General features: G+C 50.1%; 1 protein-coding gene across 1 annotated transcript in view; it reads left to right on the plus strand.

The window, feature by feature from the left end:
- The window catches only part of RAD18 (RAD18 E3 ubiquitin protein ligase), a 37,991-nt gene extending 24,619 nt beyond the window's left edge, over nt 1-13,372 (plus strand). Inside the window, exons 11-14 of the mRNA XM_041461935.1 lie at nt 1,107-1,241; nt 4,167-4,323; nt 11,101-11,163; nt 12,780-13,372. Of these exons, the coding sequence (XP_041317869.1) occupies nt 1,107-1,241; nt 4,167-4,323; nt 11,101-11,163; nt 12,780-12,876 (452 nt within the window). The 3' untranslated portion in view covers nt 12,877-13,372. The remainder of the gene's footprint in view (nt 1-1,106; nt 1,242-4,166; nt 4,324-11,100; nt 11,164-12,779) is intronic.
- Nucleotides 13,373-21,115: the final 7,743 nt, after the last annotated feature.

Raw genomic sequence — 21,115 nt, forward strand, 5'->3', positions numbered from 1 at the left:
CTTTTCTGCTTATAAATCTCTTCATTTGCCATGTTCTTCGGAGGTCTGCTGCTTTGTCTGTGTTTTGAATATTTGTCGTTCTGTCTGGGGCTGGTTTACGTTGCTGCAGTTTGGTGGGATGTGCTTGGGGTGTCATTTCAGCACCACAGTGATTTACAGTGTAGCTGAACAGTGCTTGTGTGCCAGGACATTTCTTTTCAAAAAGCTTTGTAGTTCTGCCATGAGCCAGCACAACAAAAGATAGTAATGCTGGAAAAACTGAAGCGCCAGAGGAATTCCATAATGAGAGTGCAGCAACTCAGACACGACATCTGGGACAGAACTTGCTTTTTATTAACAGAATTTTTGGCCTTATGTGGTGTTTTCAGCTACTCAGGGAAAGGGACTCTGTGTCAAACCTGTCTCCTTCTGTGGGGCAGAACTTGTTTTCTCATGGAATACATCAAAGAATTTCTTCACAGGAAGGGTGGTCAGTCACTGCAGTGGGCTCCTCGGGGGGTCACACAGTGCTTGACAGTCCTTTCTGAGGAGCAGTTCCTGCTGACGTCCAGCCTGGCCCAGCCTGAGGCCGTTCCCTCTCCTCCTGGCCCTGTTCCCTGGAGCAGAGCCCGACCCACAGCTGGCTGTCCCCTCCTGGCCGTGGGTCCCTCCTGCCTGGCCTGGGTTAGGTGCCCCACAGCATCCTGATGAGGGCACTGGGTGTTTTCCCAGCCTCTGAGTGAAGCATTTGCAGTATCAAGCTTAAACAATTCCATTGCTTTGGCTGAGCACCAGAGGAGTGCTTAAAACGTGATTGAAAGTGCAGAGAGTACTTGCATTTTTACCTTACTTAAGGATCTGAATGCCAGCAGTGTGATGGGCACGACCCAGAGCCTGCAGTGTTCATCTGTGCCATGCTCTAGGCTGTGGGCAGCTCTGGAACAGCACAGACACGGATTTGGATCATTAATAGAATGTGGAACATATCACAGCTGGGTTGGTTTTCATCTGCTGTAACAGAAACGCTTTTAATTCAGTTTTTGGTGTCCATTTCTGTTCACGTCCTTGCAGTGTTTGTGCCATACCTTAGTCCTGTGGGGTGGTCACTGATGCTCTGTGCCTTTCAGGAAACAAACACAGAAGTGAATTCAAGCTCTTGGTGGATCAAGTAAATAAACGGTGGAAGAAAATGGGTGAGAGGAAAGCAGGAAGTGCTCAAAACAAAGAGGAAGTTGCTGTCAAAGGGCTGCCAGCAGCCTCAGGTCAGTCACATTTTGTAGTGTTCCCTCTTGGACCACACTGAGAAGTGTTGGATTCCCAAAGAAATGATCTTCCATCTGTTGTTGTTCTTCTAGACCCTTTAAGGGGAAAAAAGCCCAACCAGCATAAAGATCAAACAGACCCTAAAGTGATTTACTGCTATTGATTTTATAGCAGTATATTGTGTGTTGTGTGTGGATGTGCTTTATGTGGGGCACGTTCCAGTGGGTTGGAAAGGGGTGTCAGGTTCTGGTTCAGGTTTGCTGGAGGTGCTGAGGGTGGCCACATGGCCACTCTGGAGTGAAGGTGAGGTGGGTGCTGCTGGAATTGGATTCAGGAATTTTCTGTCCTGAGACTGAAGCAATAAAGTCCTTGGGCACGTTTTAGGCTGTTCATGCAGGATGTTGCCCCTCTCTGACTGGCTGTGTTTTGTGTTTTGCACTGGAGCACAGTGGGAATGCATGGCTCAGCTCCTCCCTGGCCGGGAGGAAGGGCAGCCTGCTGCTTCTCCATCCTCCCCAGCCCCAGGCATCACCAGGTGTGCCTGAGAGCGCTGCCTGCGGGTCCTGTGGTCTCCTCTGCCTTGTGCTGCTTCCTGGCTGCTTTGGCAGGGAGCATCTGTCTTTGGATGTGGGCTTTACAGGAGCATTCCTCAGCCTAACAGAACTTGTGGATCTCTAATCTGGGTTCTGGAGAGTCCCCCTGCCACAGTGGACACTCAGGAAAGCACGGCAGTGTCGTTTGCTCCAGCTCTCACAAATCCCTGTGCTCTTCATCTGTGCCTCTCCCCAGTGCTGCCTCTTCCAGCACAGCTCTGCAGAACAAAAAGAAACGAAGACAACAGTATAATAGCATGAATTTTATCCTTATGTTTCCTGCAGACCTTGGTGCAGTGCATAATCCATTCTGTGCGAAGGGTAAAAGTTAAAGGAATCTCAAGGATAAAAGATTTTAAGCTGTTCCTCTTCTATAGCAGAAGAAGAGGCAATGTGTTATTGGATCATGGGGTCACAGCCTTGATTTCCATCTCTGGGAGGGAGAGATGGGCTGCTGTGGATTTTGGGGTTTCTGTCTCCTGTGTGAGCTGTTCTGTGTGTGCTGCCCTGCAGGCTCTGGGAAGAGCTGATGTAAAACCATGGAGTTTTTCCAAGAGTGATCAAGTAGAAAATAACTTGAATCAGATGTATTATTCTGCATCATGTTCAGAACGTGGCAGCACCTCATTTGTTTCTGGCAAACCTGCACAATTTCCATTACACTTTGTTCTCTGAGCTACCAATAATCCTTGGAATTTCAGTTTTGAGTTCTATGCAAAACATCTGCACTCGGATGACTGTTTATAAACAACTGAAGGAGCAAAAAGGTGATTTCCAGGGGAAGGTACAGATGCCTAAAGCCTGTTTCCTCTTGGTTCCTTGTTAACAGCAATTGCCTTTGTATTAAACTGGGAATTGCAGCATGGGAAAGGAAGAAGGCAGTAATGGCCTGATGGTGAGCTGGTAGATCCAAGGCTTTGTCTGCATTCCTCACCCACTTGCTTGGGGTTCTCATGGAAGTGGTGGAATTGTACAGCATTAAAACAGATCTTTGGTTTGACTGGGGCTTTGTTGTTCGTTTATTTTAATTTCCTCCTCCCTCTCTCCCGTTGCCTCTCCTGTGCTATTGGTTGATGTAATTTAACCTCACTCTGTTTGTGGTGACATTTTAATCATCTGCTCCTGATTTACGTCATCTTGCTTTTCATCTTTAAGCTTAAAATATGTTTCCCAGTCTTTATAACTTTTAAACATGGGGCTGTACTTTGTCTAAGGGGAAGGCTCCATAAGGATTTGATATATATTGGTGCTAAATAATTTGATTCAATAAATATTAACTGTGCTGGGCTGCATTATTGCACAGGCCTTTGCTATTTTTACCCTGCTAATTTCAGAGAGTTGTGTTTCATTAGTTGGACAAGCGACTCCCTGGGATCTGCTGGTTGTTTTCAGCAGGCAAAAATATGCCCCTGATATTTAATTATGCCTGTTAGCAGGAGAGAAAGGGCAAGCTGAGCTGAATCCAAAGATTGTGAAGCTCCTGCACACTCTAATTAAAGTTCTGCTTGGCCATTTCTGTCCAAACCATTGCTGGAGAGGCAGAAAAGTCAGTGGTTTGAGCAGAGCATGGCTGGGGCCTGGGGCAGAGGCTTAGTGTCCTGAGTGATTTTCAGTTAAGTAACTCACTTGCAAATATCTGGGTGTGTGGCATGAGGGCAGTCTGTCTTTTCCTACCAGAATTTTTAACCTGTATCTCTTTTTTCTTTCGAGGGGCAGAAGGTGTCTTTTCAGAGAAGTGTTCATCTTTTCATTGAACAAAACACGTGACACAAAAAACAGCAGAAGGGTTTTCAATTTTTGGCCGTTGTGTTGTCTAGAAACTGTTTTTCCTCTTAAATGGAAATGTCAGTGCATTGACCTTGTTTGAGCTGCATAAGGAAGTAAATCACAACTGAAAATAAGCCTGTTAACTTGGTCTGTAAAACTTAAAGCTCAAGCTGTCTGATACAGGGGCTGAAGGGAGCTGGTAGCACAAGCAGCCAGCAGCACTCATTAAGTGCTTGCTAATTTCTGAAATAAAGTTCCATCTTACGAAATGTGTAACACATCCTCACCCTTTATTTCTCTCCTTGTGCTTGAAACTCGACAGTGAAACATTTCTGGTTCTCAGGGAGTTGTTGGTTGGTTTCCTTTTTTAAATATACACAAAAAGAAATTCAACCTTTGAAACTGTCAAAGTTTTGGAAAATAAGTATGTGGGAATGAGATGTTGGTATTTAAATGTTCATAACTTAATTTTTTCTTTAAAATCTTATCTCTAGGCTGCAGAATCCTAAACAATAGCATTTTGCATTATCATTCATTCTAACCTCTTGTCGTTCCTCTTGGCAGAACCTGGGGAAGAGGCTCCCACAGCTGTTGTCCCTGGAGAGGCCCAAGCACTCCAGTCCGAAATTCCTGGTGGCCAAAGCAGTGAATCTCCTAGCCTGAGGGGATGGCAGAGGTCAGCCTCTCCCGAGTTGTCCCTGTCGTCTGGCTCAACGTGCAGGTCAGTGAGCTGGGGGACAGCCACAGTGCAGGGGCAGTGGCACTGCCAGGGAGCAGTGCAGCATGCAGCTCACACTCCTTCTGCACCCGGGCCTGGGCTTCAGCAGCCTCAGCAGTGGAGCTGAAGTTCATGTAGAATTCACTTAACACTTTGTAGTGCCTTCGTAAGGGATTGCTGGTGTAAGTGTTCCTTTGGATACAGAGACAGGGAGTGGAGCGTCTGGGGAGCCAGGAGTGTGTTTGGTGAGTCCCTGCCACTGCTTCACCTTCCCATCTGCTGGAAGCTTTATTAGAGAGGTCCCAAAATTGATACACCCCCAGGCTTTTAAATAGGATAGCTGTAAGGGCCTGTGGCCCCAGTTTCTGGAGGAAAGGTGAAAAAGTAATTGAAAACAAATACAGAATAATTGGGTTTTGCTATGTGTCTGAAAGCAAGAGAGCTAATCTTGCTATCTTGTTGATAACAGAATTGAGAGGAGAATGCAGGTCTGCATTACCAGGAATAAAAGGGTTTCCTGTGTTTTTAGAAGTGGGAGATAATCAGAGAAAGTAGCTGAAGGTCACCAGCTGAGCTAGGAGTGACATTTCTTGATTTCCCACCCCTTAGACCCCTAGGACCTGCCTCTTCCTCCTTGTTCTGCAAATACTAAGACTAAGGTAGTGATTGGCATCATTGTTGGTTATTAACAGGGCAATCTAATTGAAATATTTTGACAGAAATCAATTTTCCTAAAGCCGTTTTGGTTCACAAAGCTTTTAGAAGTCATTATGAGGGTTCTCTTCCACAGAGGGAAATGTTGAACTGTGAGTGAAAGCCTAGGGAGACTTTGGAATGGGGAGATCAGCTCGGGGGATGAGAGAGCATCAAACAGTAAATGTCTCTGTTTTACAGGATCAAACTTTGCTGCCTATTTCCATTTGCTTGCATGAGTGGGAGCATACAGTAAATATTTGTCAGTAAACAGCAATCTGCTGGCAGGCAAGCACTGGGGAGGCAGGAAGGGTTGTTGTTGCCCTTTCAGAATATCCCTGCATTTCTGTTTGACTTCAGACCTGCCTTATAGACCAGAAAAGCCCTTCCCCTCCTGTGGCCTTTCCCCTCTGTGTCTTTCTGCCTGAACTGGTACTAGAAAATTGATAAAGGCAGCAAAGCAGTTTATTTGCTGTTCAGTGAGTAAGAAGCCTTTAGGTGAGCACTGGACTAGGTTTCTCTCAGTTTGTCAGGATGTAAGTGATGGCAGCAGTTTTTCCTTCCCTGTGACCAGGGAACTGTTCTCGTGCCCATTCCTGGGTCAGTCCCAGAGCTCACCTTGCCACAGCCCCTGCTGCAGTGTCCTGTTTCCAGGTGTGCTGTTGGAGCAGGTTCCAGCTCCCAGTGGGACCTGCAGGGGTTGGTGACCCTCTGGTCTGACTCTGCCTGGGGCAGGGGCAGCTGGAGAGGCCAGGGAGCCTTGGGGCATCAACCCTGCAGCTTCTCCTCCCTTGCATCCAGCTGCAGCACAGGGAGATGGGAGCAGCAGCAGTAATGCATGGGGGCTCAGCTGAGGTGGCAGGTGCTGCCTGCTGGGGAGGGAGGGTCCCTCCTGTGTGACCACAGCGTTCCTGGTGCCAGCCTGTGCTTGCTGAGGAGCACTTTGGAGTGTTTTCCTTGGGGAAATAAAGAGGGGCTGCAGGGAGTCTCCCCCTTTCCAAATGCTGAGGTAGAGGAACACATACTGAAAAGAGTCAAATGTGCTCTTGGTCTGGACTGTCTGTCTCCTGGTAGCTGCTGTGAAGGGGCAGGAGGGCTGCTGGCAGTGCCCAGCTCCTGCTTAGGCCTGTGGGGTCCTGCTGTGCCCACGGACCAGCTCTGGGCTGTGCAGCTCCACCCAGGACTGCAGCTCTTCCTCCCAGCCTGCTGCTCCCTCTGGGCTCTGTGTGCAGAAGGGCCCTGGGCTGTGGCAGTGCTGCCAGGGGCTGGAACAACCTCTGTAGTCATTCCAGCTGCATGAAAGAAAGACATTTTATCACTGTGTCTTACCATGGGGCTGGGATTTTGTTAATTGTAGTGAAATAAAGCCAGCAGAAATCAAACAAGAATGATTTAGATGTTGATGGTTTTAGTAGTATTGTGGTATTGTATCAAGTAATGGGTTTCTGAGGCTGGTGTTTTTCTGATAACGAGAGGGTATCCTTTGCCAAGAGTAAATGTTTTTCACATTGAAGTGTCAAAACTGGAAATATATTTGGAATTCCAAATCCACATGCTGTGCTCCTGTGAGGAGGGCACTTCTAAATGGAGGGCTGTTGTATTGATGAATTAAAACAAAATGAGCATGTTGAGTAGAATATCGAATAGAGCAGAACAATTCACAAGTCAGAGTCGAAATGTTTGTTCTGCAAAAGGATGCTGCAAAGAAATCAGTGATTCTTCTGTTTTCTCCTTCGTAAGGTTTGTCCCTTTTCAGTCTCATGTCAATACTTGCTAAGGGAGTAGTTGGTCAAGATTAGAAATTCATCCATTGTACACTAATCACTGATGAACTGATATTATTCAGAGGTCTGTGCTAAAACTGAAAAGATGAGAATTTTACTCCTGCTGGAGAAAAGCTGCAGGCCAGGCATGGAGGTTGTAGCAGTGCCCCACACATGCTTGTGCTCTAGAGAGATTGATGATCCCACCAGGAGAGCAAACTGCTGTTACAGATAAGCACCAAAACACAGCCATGGCTTTGGAAGGGTAATTTTTCAAAGCTCTGAAGTCACAGTTGCACAAGGCTTCCACAGGACTGCAGTGCTCCATATGAATAGTCCTGTGGAATTCTTTGACTCTCTGGGACTGAAGCCAGATTTTACGCAACTGCTTAAACAATGGGAAAATTAGAAAATAAATTAGGAGGAACAGTGATAAGCCAGTTAATGAGCTATGTAAAGGAAATATTCCATTATAAGTGTTTTATATAATGGGGATAATATGCAGTTCTTTAGGCAAATGATTTTTTCTTTTCTGTTCAACACAAGTGTCGGTTCTTGATGACTAGAGTGAGACCTGAACAACAGACAAAACCCAACATTGGCTGTGTCTGAGATGCTGAAACACAGTCAGAATTTTGAAATCCTGGTGGGAAAGTGCTGTGTCCACAGCCTGTATAAATCCCTGTGCTGTTGGAATACCCCGAGTGACTGCAGTGTCTGCCAGGAGGGGTTCATGCCCGAGGAAGGGGCCTCATTTGCAATGTATGGGGCTTTTTGGCAGTGATTTAGGAGCCATTGATCAGGATCCAAGCTCTGGGTTTAGCAGGTCATTTATCCTTGGATTTATGTGCTTTACATAGTATGGGCTTTAGTTCATCAGCAGAAGAGGTAGAAATGGGAGTGCACTGGGTGGCAGCAGCCCTCTGAAATGGGTGCCATGGGTTTGGCAAAGCTGGCAGGATGGAGAGTTGGAAATGCTGTGAGCTGTTCCTGGGCAGCTGCCCCAGCCTGAGTCTGGAGGCAGCGTTGTCCTGCGCCCTGGCCGTCGCTGTCAGATGAGAGAAGTGTATGAAAATGTGTTGATCAGTGCAATAATTGCCTTTTATAGATCTGCAGGACTTTTTTATTAATAAATCTTGCACTGCTTTGGCTCAGAGACGATTTGCATCACAGTGTTTGATCTGTGAGTTTTGGGCTCATTGTGAAAGGATGATGATACTTTCCTGCTATGCTGTTGATTCATCCTTTTCTTCCCAAAACTTTGAGCTGTAACAAAGGGCAGGAGCTGTGAGGCGTGGTGGCAAGTCCTGGGGAGATTGTCAGATAGAGGCAGCTGGTGGCCTCGGATGTGTGTGGTGGCAGCTCTTACCTACAGGCTGTGTCCAGGAGGACTCAGTCCCTGGTCAGGAGCCGTGGGCTGTGGACGTCTCTGAGCCCTGAAAGCAGGAGCTGTGGTGGGGAGTGCTCCTGGGGCTTCAGCCACCACACCCCTCTGCTGCCAGACTCCTGAGGGAAGCAGTTCAGGAAGGTGCAGCAGATCCTTCCCTCTTCCCAAGGCACAGCCTCAAAGGTGTCTTCTTGGGCTGCAGAGGGGGCCGTGGAAAACTAAGGAAGCCTGGAGAGAGTCAAGGAAAACAGCAAGCTGGTGGAGGCTGTGCAGGGTTTGCTACAGACAAGAGCCCTCCGTGGGCAAAGCCAAGGCTGGCAGAGCTCTCCAGAGACAGGAGCACGAAGCCATGGTCTGAAGAGGAGGTTCTGGAAAGCCGTGGAAGATGCTGGTTGCACAGCTCACCTTGGGCACGGCACGGTGCCTGACTGCTCCAGCAGCGAGCTCATCCCGCTCCTTGCAGGGGGACAGGATTGCAGGAGGGAGAAAGCTGCTTTCCCTCACTCCTGGGACCTGGGCATTCACCTCCAAATGGCATTGGTGAAACGAGGTGGGCTGGAGCTCATCTGCTGTGCCAGCACTGAGGGAAAACCTGCCCAGAGCCTGGGCCACAGCACACGGTGGGGTGGGAGGATGGGTGGAGGGATGGGAGGATGGATGGATGGATGGATGGATGGATGGATGGATGGATGGATGGGAGGATGGATGGTGGATGGGAGGATGGGAGGATGCTGGCTGCTCACACAAGGCCGAGGAGGAATTTAATCTGCCTTAAAATAAACCAGTTCAAAGGGCTGTTTGCTCCTCTCAGTTTTACAGCAAGACATGTCATTCACACTTACATCAGCTTTTTTATCTCTATTTTAGGGTGGTGTGTTTATCTTAAATGAAAAAGCGGGGGGTGGTGGAAGTCAAGCCCAACTGAGGGTCAAGAAAGGAAGAGTTGACTCTTGGTTGACTGTAGGGGGTCAGGGGAGCCAATCCTGCAGGAATATGGAGTGGGACAATTGCCTGAGTCACTGGAGCTGCATTTTTCCCAACGTGGAAGCATGAATAAGTGCAGGATCATCCTGCCACAGGATGCTGGCTGCATCTTGAGCAGTTCAGGTGAAGAACTTTAATCGTTTTGGCTGTAAAAATTGACTCATCTGGAAATGATCTGTAAAATTGTGGGAGAGATTAGTGACCTTTAGTTAAGAAAAGGACAGAAAACCTGTTGTGGGAATTTGTCTTGAATTTGGAGTCTGAATAAAGTCTGAAGGGGTATTTTGCTGTGCTTGGATGCAATGTAGGTAGATACCTCTGAATCACTGAAAAGGCAGAAAACATCAGAGAAATGAACAAAACAAAAATTGTAAATTCTGTGAACTCTGTGAGCTACAATTTGTAGGAAAAACCCCTTCAGAATAAGGTGGTTTTTCCTCTTATTTAATTCATAATCTTCAGTTTAAGGGCTAATCATTGATGCTAAGAAGAGGGCGGAGTTTTCTTCAGGGAAAGAAAAAGTTAATTTAAAATACAAATTCAGTTGATGATCAAAATTGCTTTTGTTTAGTTGACACTGGTTTTTGATAATTGTTTTTCAACTGTGGCATATTTGAGGATTTTTTTTTTAAATTTTCAATCACTTTTGTCCCCTGGCATGTGGCAGAAAGGTGTGTGATTACCTGGGCTCCAAAGGCAGCCGTGCTCGTGGCTGATGCCTGGCGGGGTGCAGAGAGCTGCTGCAGAGTGGCTGCGTGGAGCAGTGGGATGCTGGAACAGATCCTGAAACAAAGGGCTGTTAGCTCCAGCGGGAAGTTGAGAACCCTGCTTTGCACAGCTACTGCAGCTCCTCGGTCTCTTACTGCAATTAGGGCGTAGGAGTTAATTGGGGTCTCTGGGGAGCGCTGCCTGTGGCTCAAGGGCCCGTTCATGGCTCCGTGTGTAGGCCAAAGGTGGAACTCTCTCCAGGACATTTTGTACTTGGTTTTAAAAAAGTTTGGTGGGCCTAGACCATGGATTCCACATGTGAATTCTGAACACACATTACTGGTTTGAACCTTAGCCAGACTTTTTCAGTTTTATTGTTTTGCGGTGACAAACGCGGCGGGTGATAAATGCTGCAGTTTTCAAGGCAGGGAAGTACATCATGTTCAGGCCTCAAACCTGTTCTTTTTCTATTTTAGGGGACTAAAAGCACACAAATAGCCCCGTGTCCTCCCCAGTTCTTTTTTAAAATGCAACTGGAACATCGGAGTGGGGTTTGGAAATATGATGATAGCTCATTCCCTGGGCATCCACTTCGTGCACCGAAAATGAGCTTTTGATGGGCTGCTAATTCTGAGAGTAAAAACAATGTTGACTTTCAAAACGTTTCCCATCCATTTTTGGTATCTTTTTCCTTTTTATCTATATGACTGAATGTGTGTGTGTGTTGGAGGTTCTCTAACCTGGTGTTGTCCAGCCAAATTCCTGTTGGTTCTGTAGTTATCACCACAGTAACAGCTGAGGACTCTCACTTCACAGGGGAGACAATATGGCAAAGGGTGAAAAAAAAAATCCTGCTGTCTTACAGGAATTTTATGTCACATTGATTTATTTGAGAGAGACTTTAAAAAAAGAAGATACACGTTACCCCCCAAGATGCCTTGCAGATCCTCTCCAGAGAAACTTTCTGGTGCCTGAGAATGCAGAGGTGGTGTAGTTACCACCTAACAGACATAAACATGGAACTGTCTTGTGTGTTAAATAACGATAATGAGACCCCAGGGATAACTGAAAATGAAGTGAGACAGAAGCTTCTGGACTGTGCTGTAGGTTGGTGTTATTTCCCATTGCTGTTGGTACTGGAGGGGTTGGTCTCATCCAGGGGTTCTGCTGCCATTGCTGAGGGGAGCCCTGCGTTGCTGTAGGTGTTGCTGAAACAATTTCCATCTGTTTTATTTCCCCCTTCAGCACCAGTTCAGACATTCTGACAGATATGGAAGGGTCTGAGGTGTGTTCAGCGTCCTCTGACAGGTGAGTAGAATATCCAAGAGTCCTTGGGATGGGTTTAGGTCTGTAGTTTGCAGCTGGTGGAATCCTAGAGAAGCAAATGCCTCAGGAAAGTCAGATTCTTGAAGAATCCCCACAGTTCTGAGAAGCACAGTTTGCTCAGTGGATGTGGATCCTTGAAAAATGATACCTGGGTACTCCAAGAATCCACAGATGCCCAACTGAGTATCTTTATTGTAAGGGATATATAACTATATATTTTAATTAAAAAAAGAAAAAAAAGAAGAAACTGCTTTGCTATGGAAAATTAAATCTGATCTCTATTGCATTTGAGAATTCCATTGTTGACAGAGCTGTAGGTGAGGCTGACAAGTTGAACACGCTGGAATTGAGCATCTGTTTTGATTTACTTCTGTCTGAGATTAGAAGAGCACTTCTTGGTTGCTAAAATCTCAGTGTCTGCAAGTCTCTGAATCATGTTTCTGTTTCCCATGTGAAAAGCCACGTGAAGGGGCTGGAGAGGCCCGTGGGTCTGCGAGGCCCCTCCGTGCTCTGGGAACGTTTGTTCAGTCCCACCTCCAAGGCCCAGCTGGATCTGACTGCTGGGCTTCACACAGATCTCCCCGGTGTGGCTGAGGGTCCCAGCACGCAGGAGAGCCGTTTCCATCGTGGTGCAGCTCTGAAACACAGCTTGTTCCTGCCGTGTCTTCAGTGTGTCAGTCAGCAGATGTGGACCTGAGCATCTCAGAGCTGTCCATTGCTATTTTCAGTTGTGAATTCCCAGTTTAAGAGAAATGAATAGTCTCTGCAGGATGGATTCAGCCTAGCAGATGGTATAAAACAGAGTGCACTTAAAAGGAATGTTTAATTAGCAAAAGCTGTTGACAGATTAGTGGCATCTTTCATGTCAACACTATGTGGAATTTTAAGCTTCGAGGCTGAGTGACGGAAATCAGCTGCTTCATTTACATACAGCCAGTTTAAGAATTTTTTCTTTAAAATTAACCGTGACTAAAAATAAAACAGTTGTTGAGTTTTCTGTGGAAAATACTTTGTCCATAAATGAGGAGAGTGCCTGGCAAGGCTGCAGGCCCCAAGCCCTCCTTTTGGGGTAACACTGACCAACCTCTCATCCTGCTTCCAGGGGCCGTGCCCCAAACTGCCTTTTCTGATAGAGCATCTTTCTGGATTTGTCAGTGCCAGGGGTTGTCCTCAGTTATGGACAAGGAATCTGGGGGGTTGCTGCTTTTCCTTGGGTTCCAAACTGGTCTCTGGGGACAGAAGGAGAGGCATTGTGACAACCCTGTTCCTGTGGGCTCTGGGGCTATGGGATGGTTCATGGTGCTGTCACCTTCCTCAAATGAGAAGGCAGAGAAATATTTGTGTCCCCATCCTTGGAAGTGCCCAGGGCCAGGTTGGGCAGGGCTTGGAGCACCCTGGGATAGTGGAAGGTGTCCTGCCCATGGCAGGGTGGAATGAGATGATCTTTAAGGTCCCTTCCAACCCAAACCATGCTCTGATTCACCTGTAACACGTACGTGTGCAGCCTCTGTGTGCTGCTCACAGTGCTTCTGCACAGCCTCGCTGTGTGCTGTGCTCGGGGCCTTGCAGACCCTGCCACCCTTCTGTTCTTTCCCCAGCAGCAGCTCCGTGGCTCTGACAGGGAACAAGAGGAAGCTGCGGCGCATCCCCGGGGACAGCGGGACCATGCGCCAGGGCAAGAGGAAGAGGAGCTAGTGCTGCAGGAATGCCCAGCCTGGGAAACACCTCCTGGCTTCTGCCCGTTCTCTGAGTCCCTGGGCACTGAGTAAAATGCTGCATTTTCACGTCACTGCCATTCCAGCTGCCTTACTGCCCAGGCTGGTGGGTTTGCCCAGAGCCCTGTGGGCTGTAGATGGTTGAGGTTGGGCACAGAGTGCCAGAGCCCTGCAGGAGCCTGGCCTGGCTCCTGTGCCCGAGTTCCCTCACTGGTGCAGCACCTGGGCTGTGTGCTGCCACTGTTCTGCTGGCATCCTGTGCCAGCCTCATCTGCCCTCCTGGAGGTGTTTTGTTTGGGCGTGGGCAGGGACTGGTGGGGAGGGAGGGACCACGGGATGCTGGGAGACTCTGCCCTACACTAACAGGCTTTTTTATATATGTCTGTGTAAACTTACTCAGTATTATGTGTCATTATTTCAGTTTGAAGTCCTGAAACTGGAAGGAAGTCGGAAGGTTGTTGGACATGAAGTATTTTAGGTTGGCAGGGATGCCCTTTGCCAGGTTTCAAGCAAATAGTTACATTGAAAAGTCTGATCTTCCTGAGGAGCTGGTGGGATTTTGTGGTGCAAGGAAATGAAGGAAATGCAAGCAATCTGAACACCAGGGAGGGCTTTGAAAAATAAAGCTTGTAAGAAAAATATGAAAATATTTCAGGTGCTTTTGCTGAGCCCTGAAGTTTGGTCAGAGCCTGTCAGTGGGAGCTTGGCAAAGAAGACACACATTCTGGGTAAGATTGAGGGTTATTGTGTCTTGACTTCAGAGTGAAGCTGGGATTCAGAAATAATCCTCCTCAAGCCATGGTTCCCAGGAATATTTTTGTTTGGAACAGGCTAAATCATGGCAGATCTAAACTGTCATAAGTGTGTGAGGTGGAGAGATGCAGAGGCAAAGCAGAAATCTGGTTGTATTGATTTGGTACTTTTTTTTACTAAGCCAAGCCTTTTGAAAGACAATAATTATTGATGTCTGCTTTAGGGCTGCCTTTTTGTCACAGCAGCTCACCTCAGGCATTGGAATTGGTTACAGTTGGCCAGTGAATGGTAATAATGCTGGAAATGAGTATTATAAAGAGCTTTCTCCAGGCAGAGCAGCTGCTGCTGTGCTGGGGGAGGGCCCTGGTGTGGGGACCAGTGCCTGTGTGGCTGCAGTGCTGACACTTCCACTGGAAATGAGCTGAGGAGCCACGGGCCACGGAGCTGTGGCAATTCCACGGGGCAGGAGAAGGCAGAGAGCAGCTGCCACGTTGAGTACGGGCATGAATCAGACTGGTTTGCTGACAACACGTGAAGATTGGGGTTTTTGTATCACTTATTGTTGTCATCACCATTTAAACTCCAAACTGGTGACCTTTGCCTGAGCTGGAGCTTTTGCCCTCCTTTGGACAGGGCTGTGGGTTGGTGCCACTTGTGGAGCTGACAAACGTGGGTGGCTGTGTGGCTGTGAGACACGGAGGCCAAGGTGCAGGGAGGCTGCATGAGTGACACGCTGGGCAGTGTGGATGGAGGCTTAGGAAAAAGCATGGATTTGGTGGTCTGCTGCCTCATCCCCACCCTGGTGGAGTGGGTGCCTGGCAGGACCCCGTCTCTCCTGCCCCAGCAGTGCCAGCCTGCTGCCAGGTCCTGCCTTTGCCAGGAGTGGCTGCTGATCCCCCGGGTGCCATAAACGATGCTCTGCACATCCCACCAACCCAAGAGTCACAGGAACTGCATAACATAAGGGAAAAAACAGCAGGGAAGGAAACACAGTGTCCTCCCCACGCTGTCCTGTCCCTGCTCCCCTGGGCAGCGCTGCTCCTCCGTCACTGAGTCAAGGGCCAAGTGGGACAGTTGGGGACTCTGAGCAGCCAGGCTGGGGGCACAGGTCACGGCCAGAGGAGCCGAGCTGGCGCTGACAGGGATGATGGACAGGGTGATGTGGGACAGGGCATGGCCCCATCGGGGGGCAGACCCCACCACTGTGTTCTTTGGGTGAGCAATCATAAAGTTACTGCATCCTCCTGACACTGTTCACTGACTCTGATGATGTTTGTCACATCCCCTGCAGCCAGTGCCTGGTGCTGGGCAGGGCAGGGCAGGGCTGTGAGTCCCAGGGACCCTCTGTCTCACCCTGCTGGGGGTCCTGGGGACCCTCCATCCCCCCTGCTGCGGGTCCGTTCCCAGAGGGGATCCGGGGCAGATTCCTGATGGCTCCCTGGAGAACTGGGAGTAGGGCAGAAGCTCCTGGGGACTGATCCTGGCAGCCAGGGTGGTGCTGGGCCGGGCTGCCCCTGGAAAGCTTTGGGAAGGGCTGCTTTGGGCAGGGAATCCATTCAGCAGGAAATGAACTTGGTCACGGAGCAGTCCCTCAGGCTGGGGCAGAAGGGCTAAAGTGGAAACAAAATAATCAAAAAGTAGAAATGTCCTGTTCCCCCAGCCCGGCAGGAGCCGTGAGAAAGGCAGCAGTGCTGGAACGGGGAGAGGCAGGAGCAGAGAAACCCTGCTGGGCATGGGCACTGCTGCCTCCCTCCCCAGGTACCCTGTGCAGTGAGCAGCTGGGCTAAAACTGCACTTTGGGGCACGGGCATGGCCTGGCTCTCGGCCTGGCAGGGAGTTTCTGTCGGGGTGGCTGTGGGCAGGGATGCCCTTTGCCAGGCTGTGCTGCCTGGTTCTGCCTGCTCACAACACGTGCTGCTGTTTCCAGACTTGCCCTCGAGGTCATGAGTGAGCTGGCACACAGGGAGCTGGCACACAGGGAGGTGTCCCACAGCTGCTGGCACACGGGCAGCTGGCACACAGCTGGAACACAGCTGCTGGCACAGGGGGGGCTGGCACACAGCTGGCACACAGCTGCTGGCACACGGGGAGCTGGCACACAGCTGGCACACAGCTGTCCCACAGCTGCTGGCACACGGGGAGCTGTCCCAGTGCCCAGGCTGGCTCTGCCCTGGGCTGGAGGGGTTCCCTCCCAGCCAGCACCGGGCAGTGTGAGCTCAGGGCACGGGGGGTGGGCTGAGCACCCCGGGGGGAGCCTGTGGCTGCTGGGGACAGGCAGGGGTCAGGGTCCCTCAAGGGCACTTCTCCAAGGGTGCTGTGTTTGCTGGCTGGAGTTAAAAATAAAAAACCTTTCGGTTGAAGGTGGGTCTGTTTTGATAGAAGAACAGATATTCTGGAATTGGAACACCTCACACAAACAGAGGAATTGAAGATGAATCACAGTTACCTGCTGGGCAAACCCAACACCAGGATCTGCTGCCCAGAGGAGAAAATAATCATGGTTCTGTCCCACCTGGCACTGAAAGAGGGCCTGAATTCAAAATGATTTGGACAAATTGGTGAGTTGGCTCCGAAACAACCATCTGGAACTAAATAAAGAAGAGCATGAATTACCAGCTTCAGGAAGAAGGTAAACACATTACTGCAAATGGGAAGTAATTAGTGAGGCAGAAAAGTTTGTATAAATGTGGCTGGACTTCATTTTTGTAGTGAAAGCTCAGTGCTCTGGTTAATTACTTGGCCCTACAGAGGCATTCCTGGAGCCTGGACTGGGGCTTTCATTGCAGGTGTTTGGTGGGAGAGAAATGGGGGCTGTGTGGAAGCACCCTCACCTTTGTGGGCATTCCCAGATGCCTGCTGAGATACTCACACATATCTGCTGAATTGTCCTGCGGATTGCAGCCTCCTTCATAGCACTTGGCTAAGATTGTTGTAGTGATGAGCACCAAAAGTGACTCACTTTCCTTTACATATGCAAATAAATGTATAATTTGCATATGAATATATAAAACCAGACTATATTCTGGTTTTGTTCTGGCTCTTCTTTCTTTACCTAACAAAATCTCAGACAGATCTTGCTATTTATATTTTGTTCAAAGAGAAAAGTGCCTCACTTTAGTGGACAGAAGCATCAGTGCGTGCAGGGCTGCAGGCAGGGCTGTGCCTGGCATTACCTGGGTGATGCATACCTCTGGCTCTGGGAAGGTTTGGTTACTGTCCCAGATCCCAGGAGGTGACACTCGGTGTGACACTGGGCGTGCAGGTCCCCTGACACCTGTCACTGCTGCAGGTGGATCCCACGGGGCTCTGGGTCTCACTTTGCTTGTCATTCCCTCGTGATGGTGAGTGGGAGCTCAAGCACTGCAATGAACAGCTTGAAGTTACACACAAATGTAGGAATCCCCCCCAAAAGTAGTAAAATGATTTTATTATCTCCCAACAGCTTGAACCTGAAGCCTCTTGTTAAAAACCACACGGATACATATTTCAGCTTTATTATCCCAACTTGTTACTCCCAGGCCTGGGCAGGCTCCATTGGTTTTATGGGCTTTGAGGCCATAATGGGATGAAGCAAGGAACATTTTAGCACAAACAGCGTCCTTGGGAGCCCTGTGCAGAGCTGGCTGCTCAGGGAGGTGCCTGGGGAGAGCCTCTGCCACCCTTTGCTGGCCTTGGGGTGCAGGGCAGATGGGAGTGGGGGGTTCCCCAGAATCCACAGACTGCATCCACCTGCGAGGCTCTGCCCAGCCTGCTGGGACTGTCTGGGTGCCAGGATCAGCCTGGATCATCGGATCAGCAGGATGCATGGCCTGCTCTGCTCTAAGTGGGTTTAGGCTGGTTGATTTGATCAGAGCCCTGCTGCTGTGTGCCAGGGCTCGCCCTGGGGCAGGAGGTGGCATCTCGGTGTGCTCTGGGATGTGTCTGTGGAGCCTCTGTGGGTTTCACGTGGAGTGCCAGGGATTGTGGGGATGGAAATGTGTACTGGCTTAATGCCAGGAGCTTCAGGCTCTTTTTCCAGGATTTAGCTCCCCAAGCTGAGGCTCCAGTGCTGGTGTGGGCTGGAGGCCGTGGGAGCAGAGGCTGGTGGATTTCAGTGAGTTGGGGATCCAGAGGAAATGGTTTGCATCCCATAAACCTTTTAGGGACATGATGTGAAAGGTTCTCTAACACTGAGTAAGTTTAGTGTAGTCCCACACTTCTTTTCTCTTCACACTGGGAAAGAGAAAAGAAATTATCTCGATATGTGCATGAACTCGTGTAAATTCTCTTTCTGCTGTGAATGCTTTATAGAACTCAAGACTGCAGCATCCAAGTAGATCCTCCCTTCTCCATTGGTCTGCGTACACAAGTCAGCTTCTCTGGCTCCTTCTCCCCTCCCAGTAATGTTCTGATGACTCAGTTTCCAAAACCTTCTCCAGCCATGGCACAAGTCTGACAGCCAGGTAGTGTGCTGGGCCAGAAATTCTGAATTCTGGGACTGACCGTGGGCTGCAGGGTTTTTTTCTGTGTGTTTTTTTTTTTTTTTTTTTTTTTTTTTTTTTTTTTTTTTTTTTTTTTTTTTTTTTTTTTGTTATTTTGGTTTTGTTTTGTTTTTTTGGTTTTTAAAAATTGTGATCAATCAGAGGACTAGGTTTTTGGCTGGGTTTTTTTGCTGTCGTTGTTGTTTTCAGCTAACAAAAAGAAATACCATGGCCAGAGGACGGTGCAGGAGGGGATGTGATGGATGACACAGCATTACCCAGGAGTGTCACACAGGTCTGGGCTGGCTTATGTTACCCCTGAGCAGTGAACTCAGTAACACAAGGAATTTGGTGTGTGGGTTTGGGACCAAACAATTCTGTGCATTGCTGATATTTCCACGCTTTGTCTGCAAAGCCTTGTTTCCTTTGGTGCAGATTGCAATATTGATTGTGTGTTTTTGTGGAAATCAGCACACCAGCTGGTGAGCCATGGAGGAATTCGATATCAGACTTAAGAATTTACTCATGTGCACATTTAAGAGAGACTCAGTAAAGTTGTAACTGACTGTGCCCTTAGTATGTTCCCAAGCCTGATTTAACAGCCAGCATTCATCAGCTCTGTGTTGAAGCACAGGTATGCCTTTTCCCTGGAGATGTGTCCATGGCACTGCTCTTCTCTGTGATTTTAGTAGATTTCCAGAGCTAGGCTTCCTGCAGGCTGAGTGCAAGAGGTGAGGGCTAGGAAAAAAATCTAGGGTGAAGAAATTCCCATGCAGGAGCAGCCAGGTACCATATCCTGGCTCTCCAGCCTGCAGTGCCTGCTGTGGGCTGTGGCCATGCACGAGTTCATGGGCGGCTGCAGCTCCATCTGCAGAGCTGTGGCCTGGCCTTGACATTTTGCCAGACCTCTTCTGTCCTGGGGACCATAAAGTTGTGATTCCAGATAGCTATTGGAAAAACAGCTATTTCAGATCCAGCAGTAAACCAAACTGCAATTAAATTTAGCTTTATTTAGTGTTTGTGCTTTTGATTATCCCAAAGCATGTATTTTAAAATAAAAATGTTTCCAGCTCTATGGCATCCCTGAACATTTAAAGCTGGAAGAAGTAGGGGATGACTCAGAAAACCCTTTGATTCTCACAGGATTCTTTGCTTCAAAATCACGTGTGTTTGGGTTTTAGTGGTGGAGCAGCTGCAGCTTTGCCTGAATAAGGACTGAGCATCTCTGGCTGTTGGGGAGGCAATGCCCAGCCCTGCTGGGATCACCTGGGGAAGGGCACCGGAGCTGGATGTTATCCTGATCCGTGCCCACGTTTCAGGCCCCGGGTGTGCAGTCCTCACTGGGCTGCTCCTGCACTCCAAGTCAGGGCAGAGCGTGTCAGAGCATGTGGCCCTGGGAGCAGTGTGGCATGGGCACGGGGACAAGCAGGGTCAGTCCTGGCACAGGCTGCACAGGGGCACTGGGCTCCTTCCAGCAGTTCAGGTCTGTTCTGGAAGGGAGCTGGGTCTGTGGGTGACACCTCATCCAAGGCCAGAGAGGAGCAGTGGCTGCTCTGCCTCACCTCAGGCACCATCTCACAGGTGCTGCCGCCACACCTGAGTCCCCAGGGAACTGAGCAGAAGCCAAGGGCAAACCTTCCCTTGCCTCTACCCGCAGTCACCTCCTCCTGAGAGCTCTCCCCAAACAGCAGAATGGTAAAGAAAGCATTTCACATGGTGAGCTGCACTCTGCAGCAATTCCCACAGAAGTTTTATTGCCTGAGCGAGGAAGAACGTGAACCCTAGAGGGAACAATGTGCCAAAGTATTTAACATTTCTTCATCTTGCGTGGAGCTAAAACTTCCCAAAAATCTTTAAAAATAGCTGCAGGGATGTTTGTTCAGGGCCTAAGGCTGGGCTGAGGGGGGTTTGAGATGTGACTTGGAAGTGGGGAGCAAAGGGTGGTGATGCTGGGGGCCTTCAGGGCTGCTGGACTGGGAGGGTTCCATGCTCTTCTCAGCATCCCACCTGCACTTCCAGGTTCTGGATCCCTTGTAGGGAGCCTGAAAATGGGGACAACCATTGAGCTGTGCTGATGAGCTGGTGACAAATGGTGTCACTCATAGTACTGCTCCTTCTTTTATAGAAATAATACTCTGAAATCTTCCTCCTGAAAGAACAGGAATCTTGGTGGGTGTGTTAATCACCGAGTGACCAACGCCTGAGCCTGCTCCTGGGACGAGGCCGGGCTGGCATTTACGGGGGGCCCTTCCCTGGCGTCCCGCGCCGGCAGCTCCGGCGGGGCAGGGCTGGGGCTGAGCCCGGTGCGTGCCCCGAGCCGCGACACCGGCGGCTTCGGGCTACCGGGGCGCTGGCCCCCGCCCAGCACCGCAGCCGCGCTCCGCCGCTCCCCCTCGCGGCACCGCTCCGGGAACCGGGGCTGCCCGAGAGGAGAGGGGCTGCGGGGAACCGGGGCTGCCCGAGAGGAGAGGGGCTGCGGGGAACCGGGGCTGCCCGAGAGGAGAGGGGCTGCGGGGAACCGGGGCTGCCCGAGAGGAGAGGGGCTGCGGGGAACCGGGGCTGCCCGAGAGGAGAGGGGCTGCGGGGAACCGGGGCTGCCCGAGAGGAGAGGGGCTGCGGGGAACCGGGGCTGCCCGAGAGGAGAGGGGCTGCGGGGAACCGGGGCTGCCCGAGAGGAGAGGGGCTGCGGGGAACTGGGGCTGCCCGAGAGGAGAGGGGCTGCGGGGAACTGGGGCTGCCGGAGAGGAGAGGGGCTGCGGGGAACCGGGGCTGCCCGGAGAACCGGGACTGCAGAGAACCGGAGTTGCCGAGAGAACCGGGGCTGCCCGGGGGAGCGGGGCTGCGGGGAACCCGAGCTGCCCGAAAGGGGCTGCGCGGAGCCGGGGCTGCGGGGCTGCCGGTGTGTGCGCGAGCGGCCGCGCTCCGGGCAGGGCGCGGGGAAGATGCTGAGGCGGGTCCGGCTGCGGGGCCAGAGGCCGCGGGCGGGCCCCGAGGGGCCGGGCCGGG

This window comes from Pyrgilauda ruficollis, unplaced genomic scaffold (genome assembly GCF_017590135.1).
Source record: "Pyrgilauda ruficollis isolate IOZ18807 unplaced genomic scaffold, ASM1759013v1 scaffold10, whole genome shotgun sequence".
NCBI classification, from domain to species: domain Eukaryota; kingdom Metazoa; phylum Chordata; class Aves; order Passeriformes; family Passeridae; genus Pyrgilauda; species Pyrgilauda ruficollis.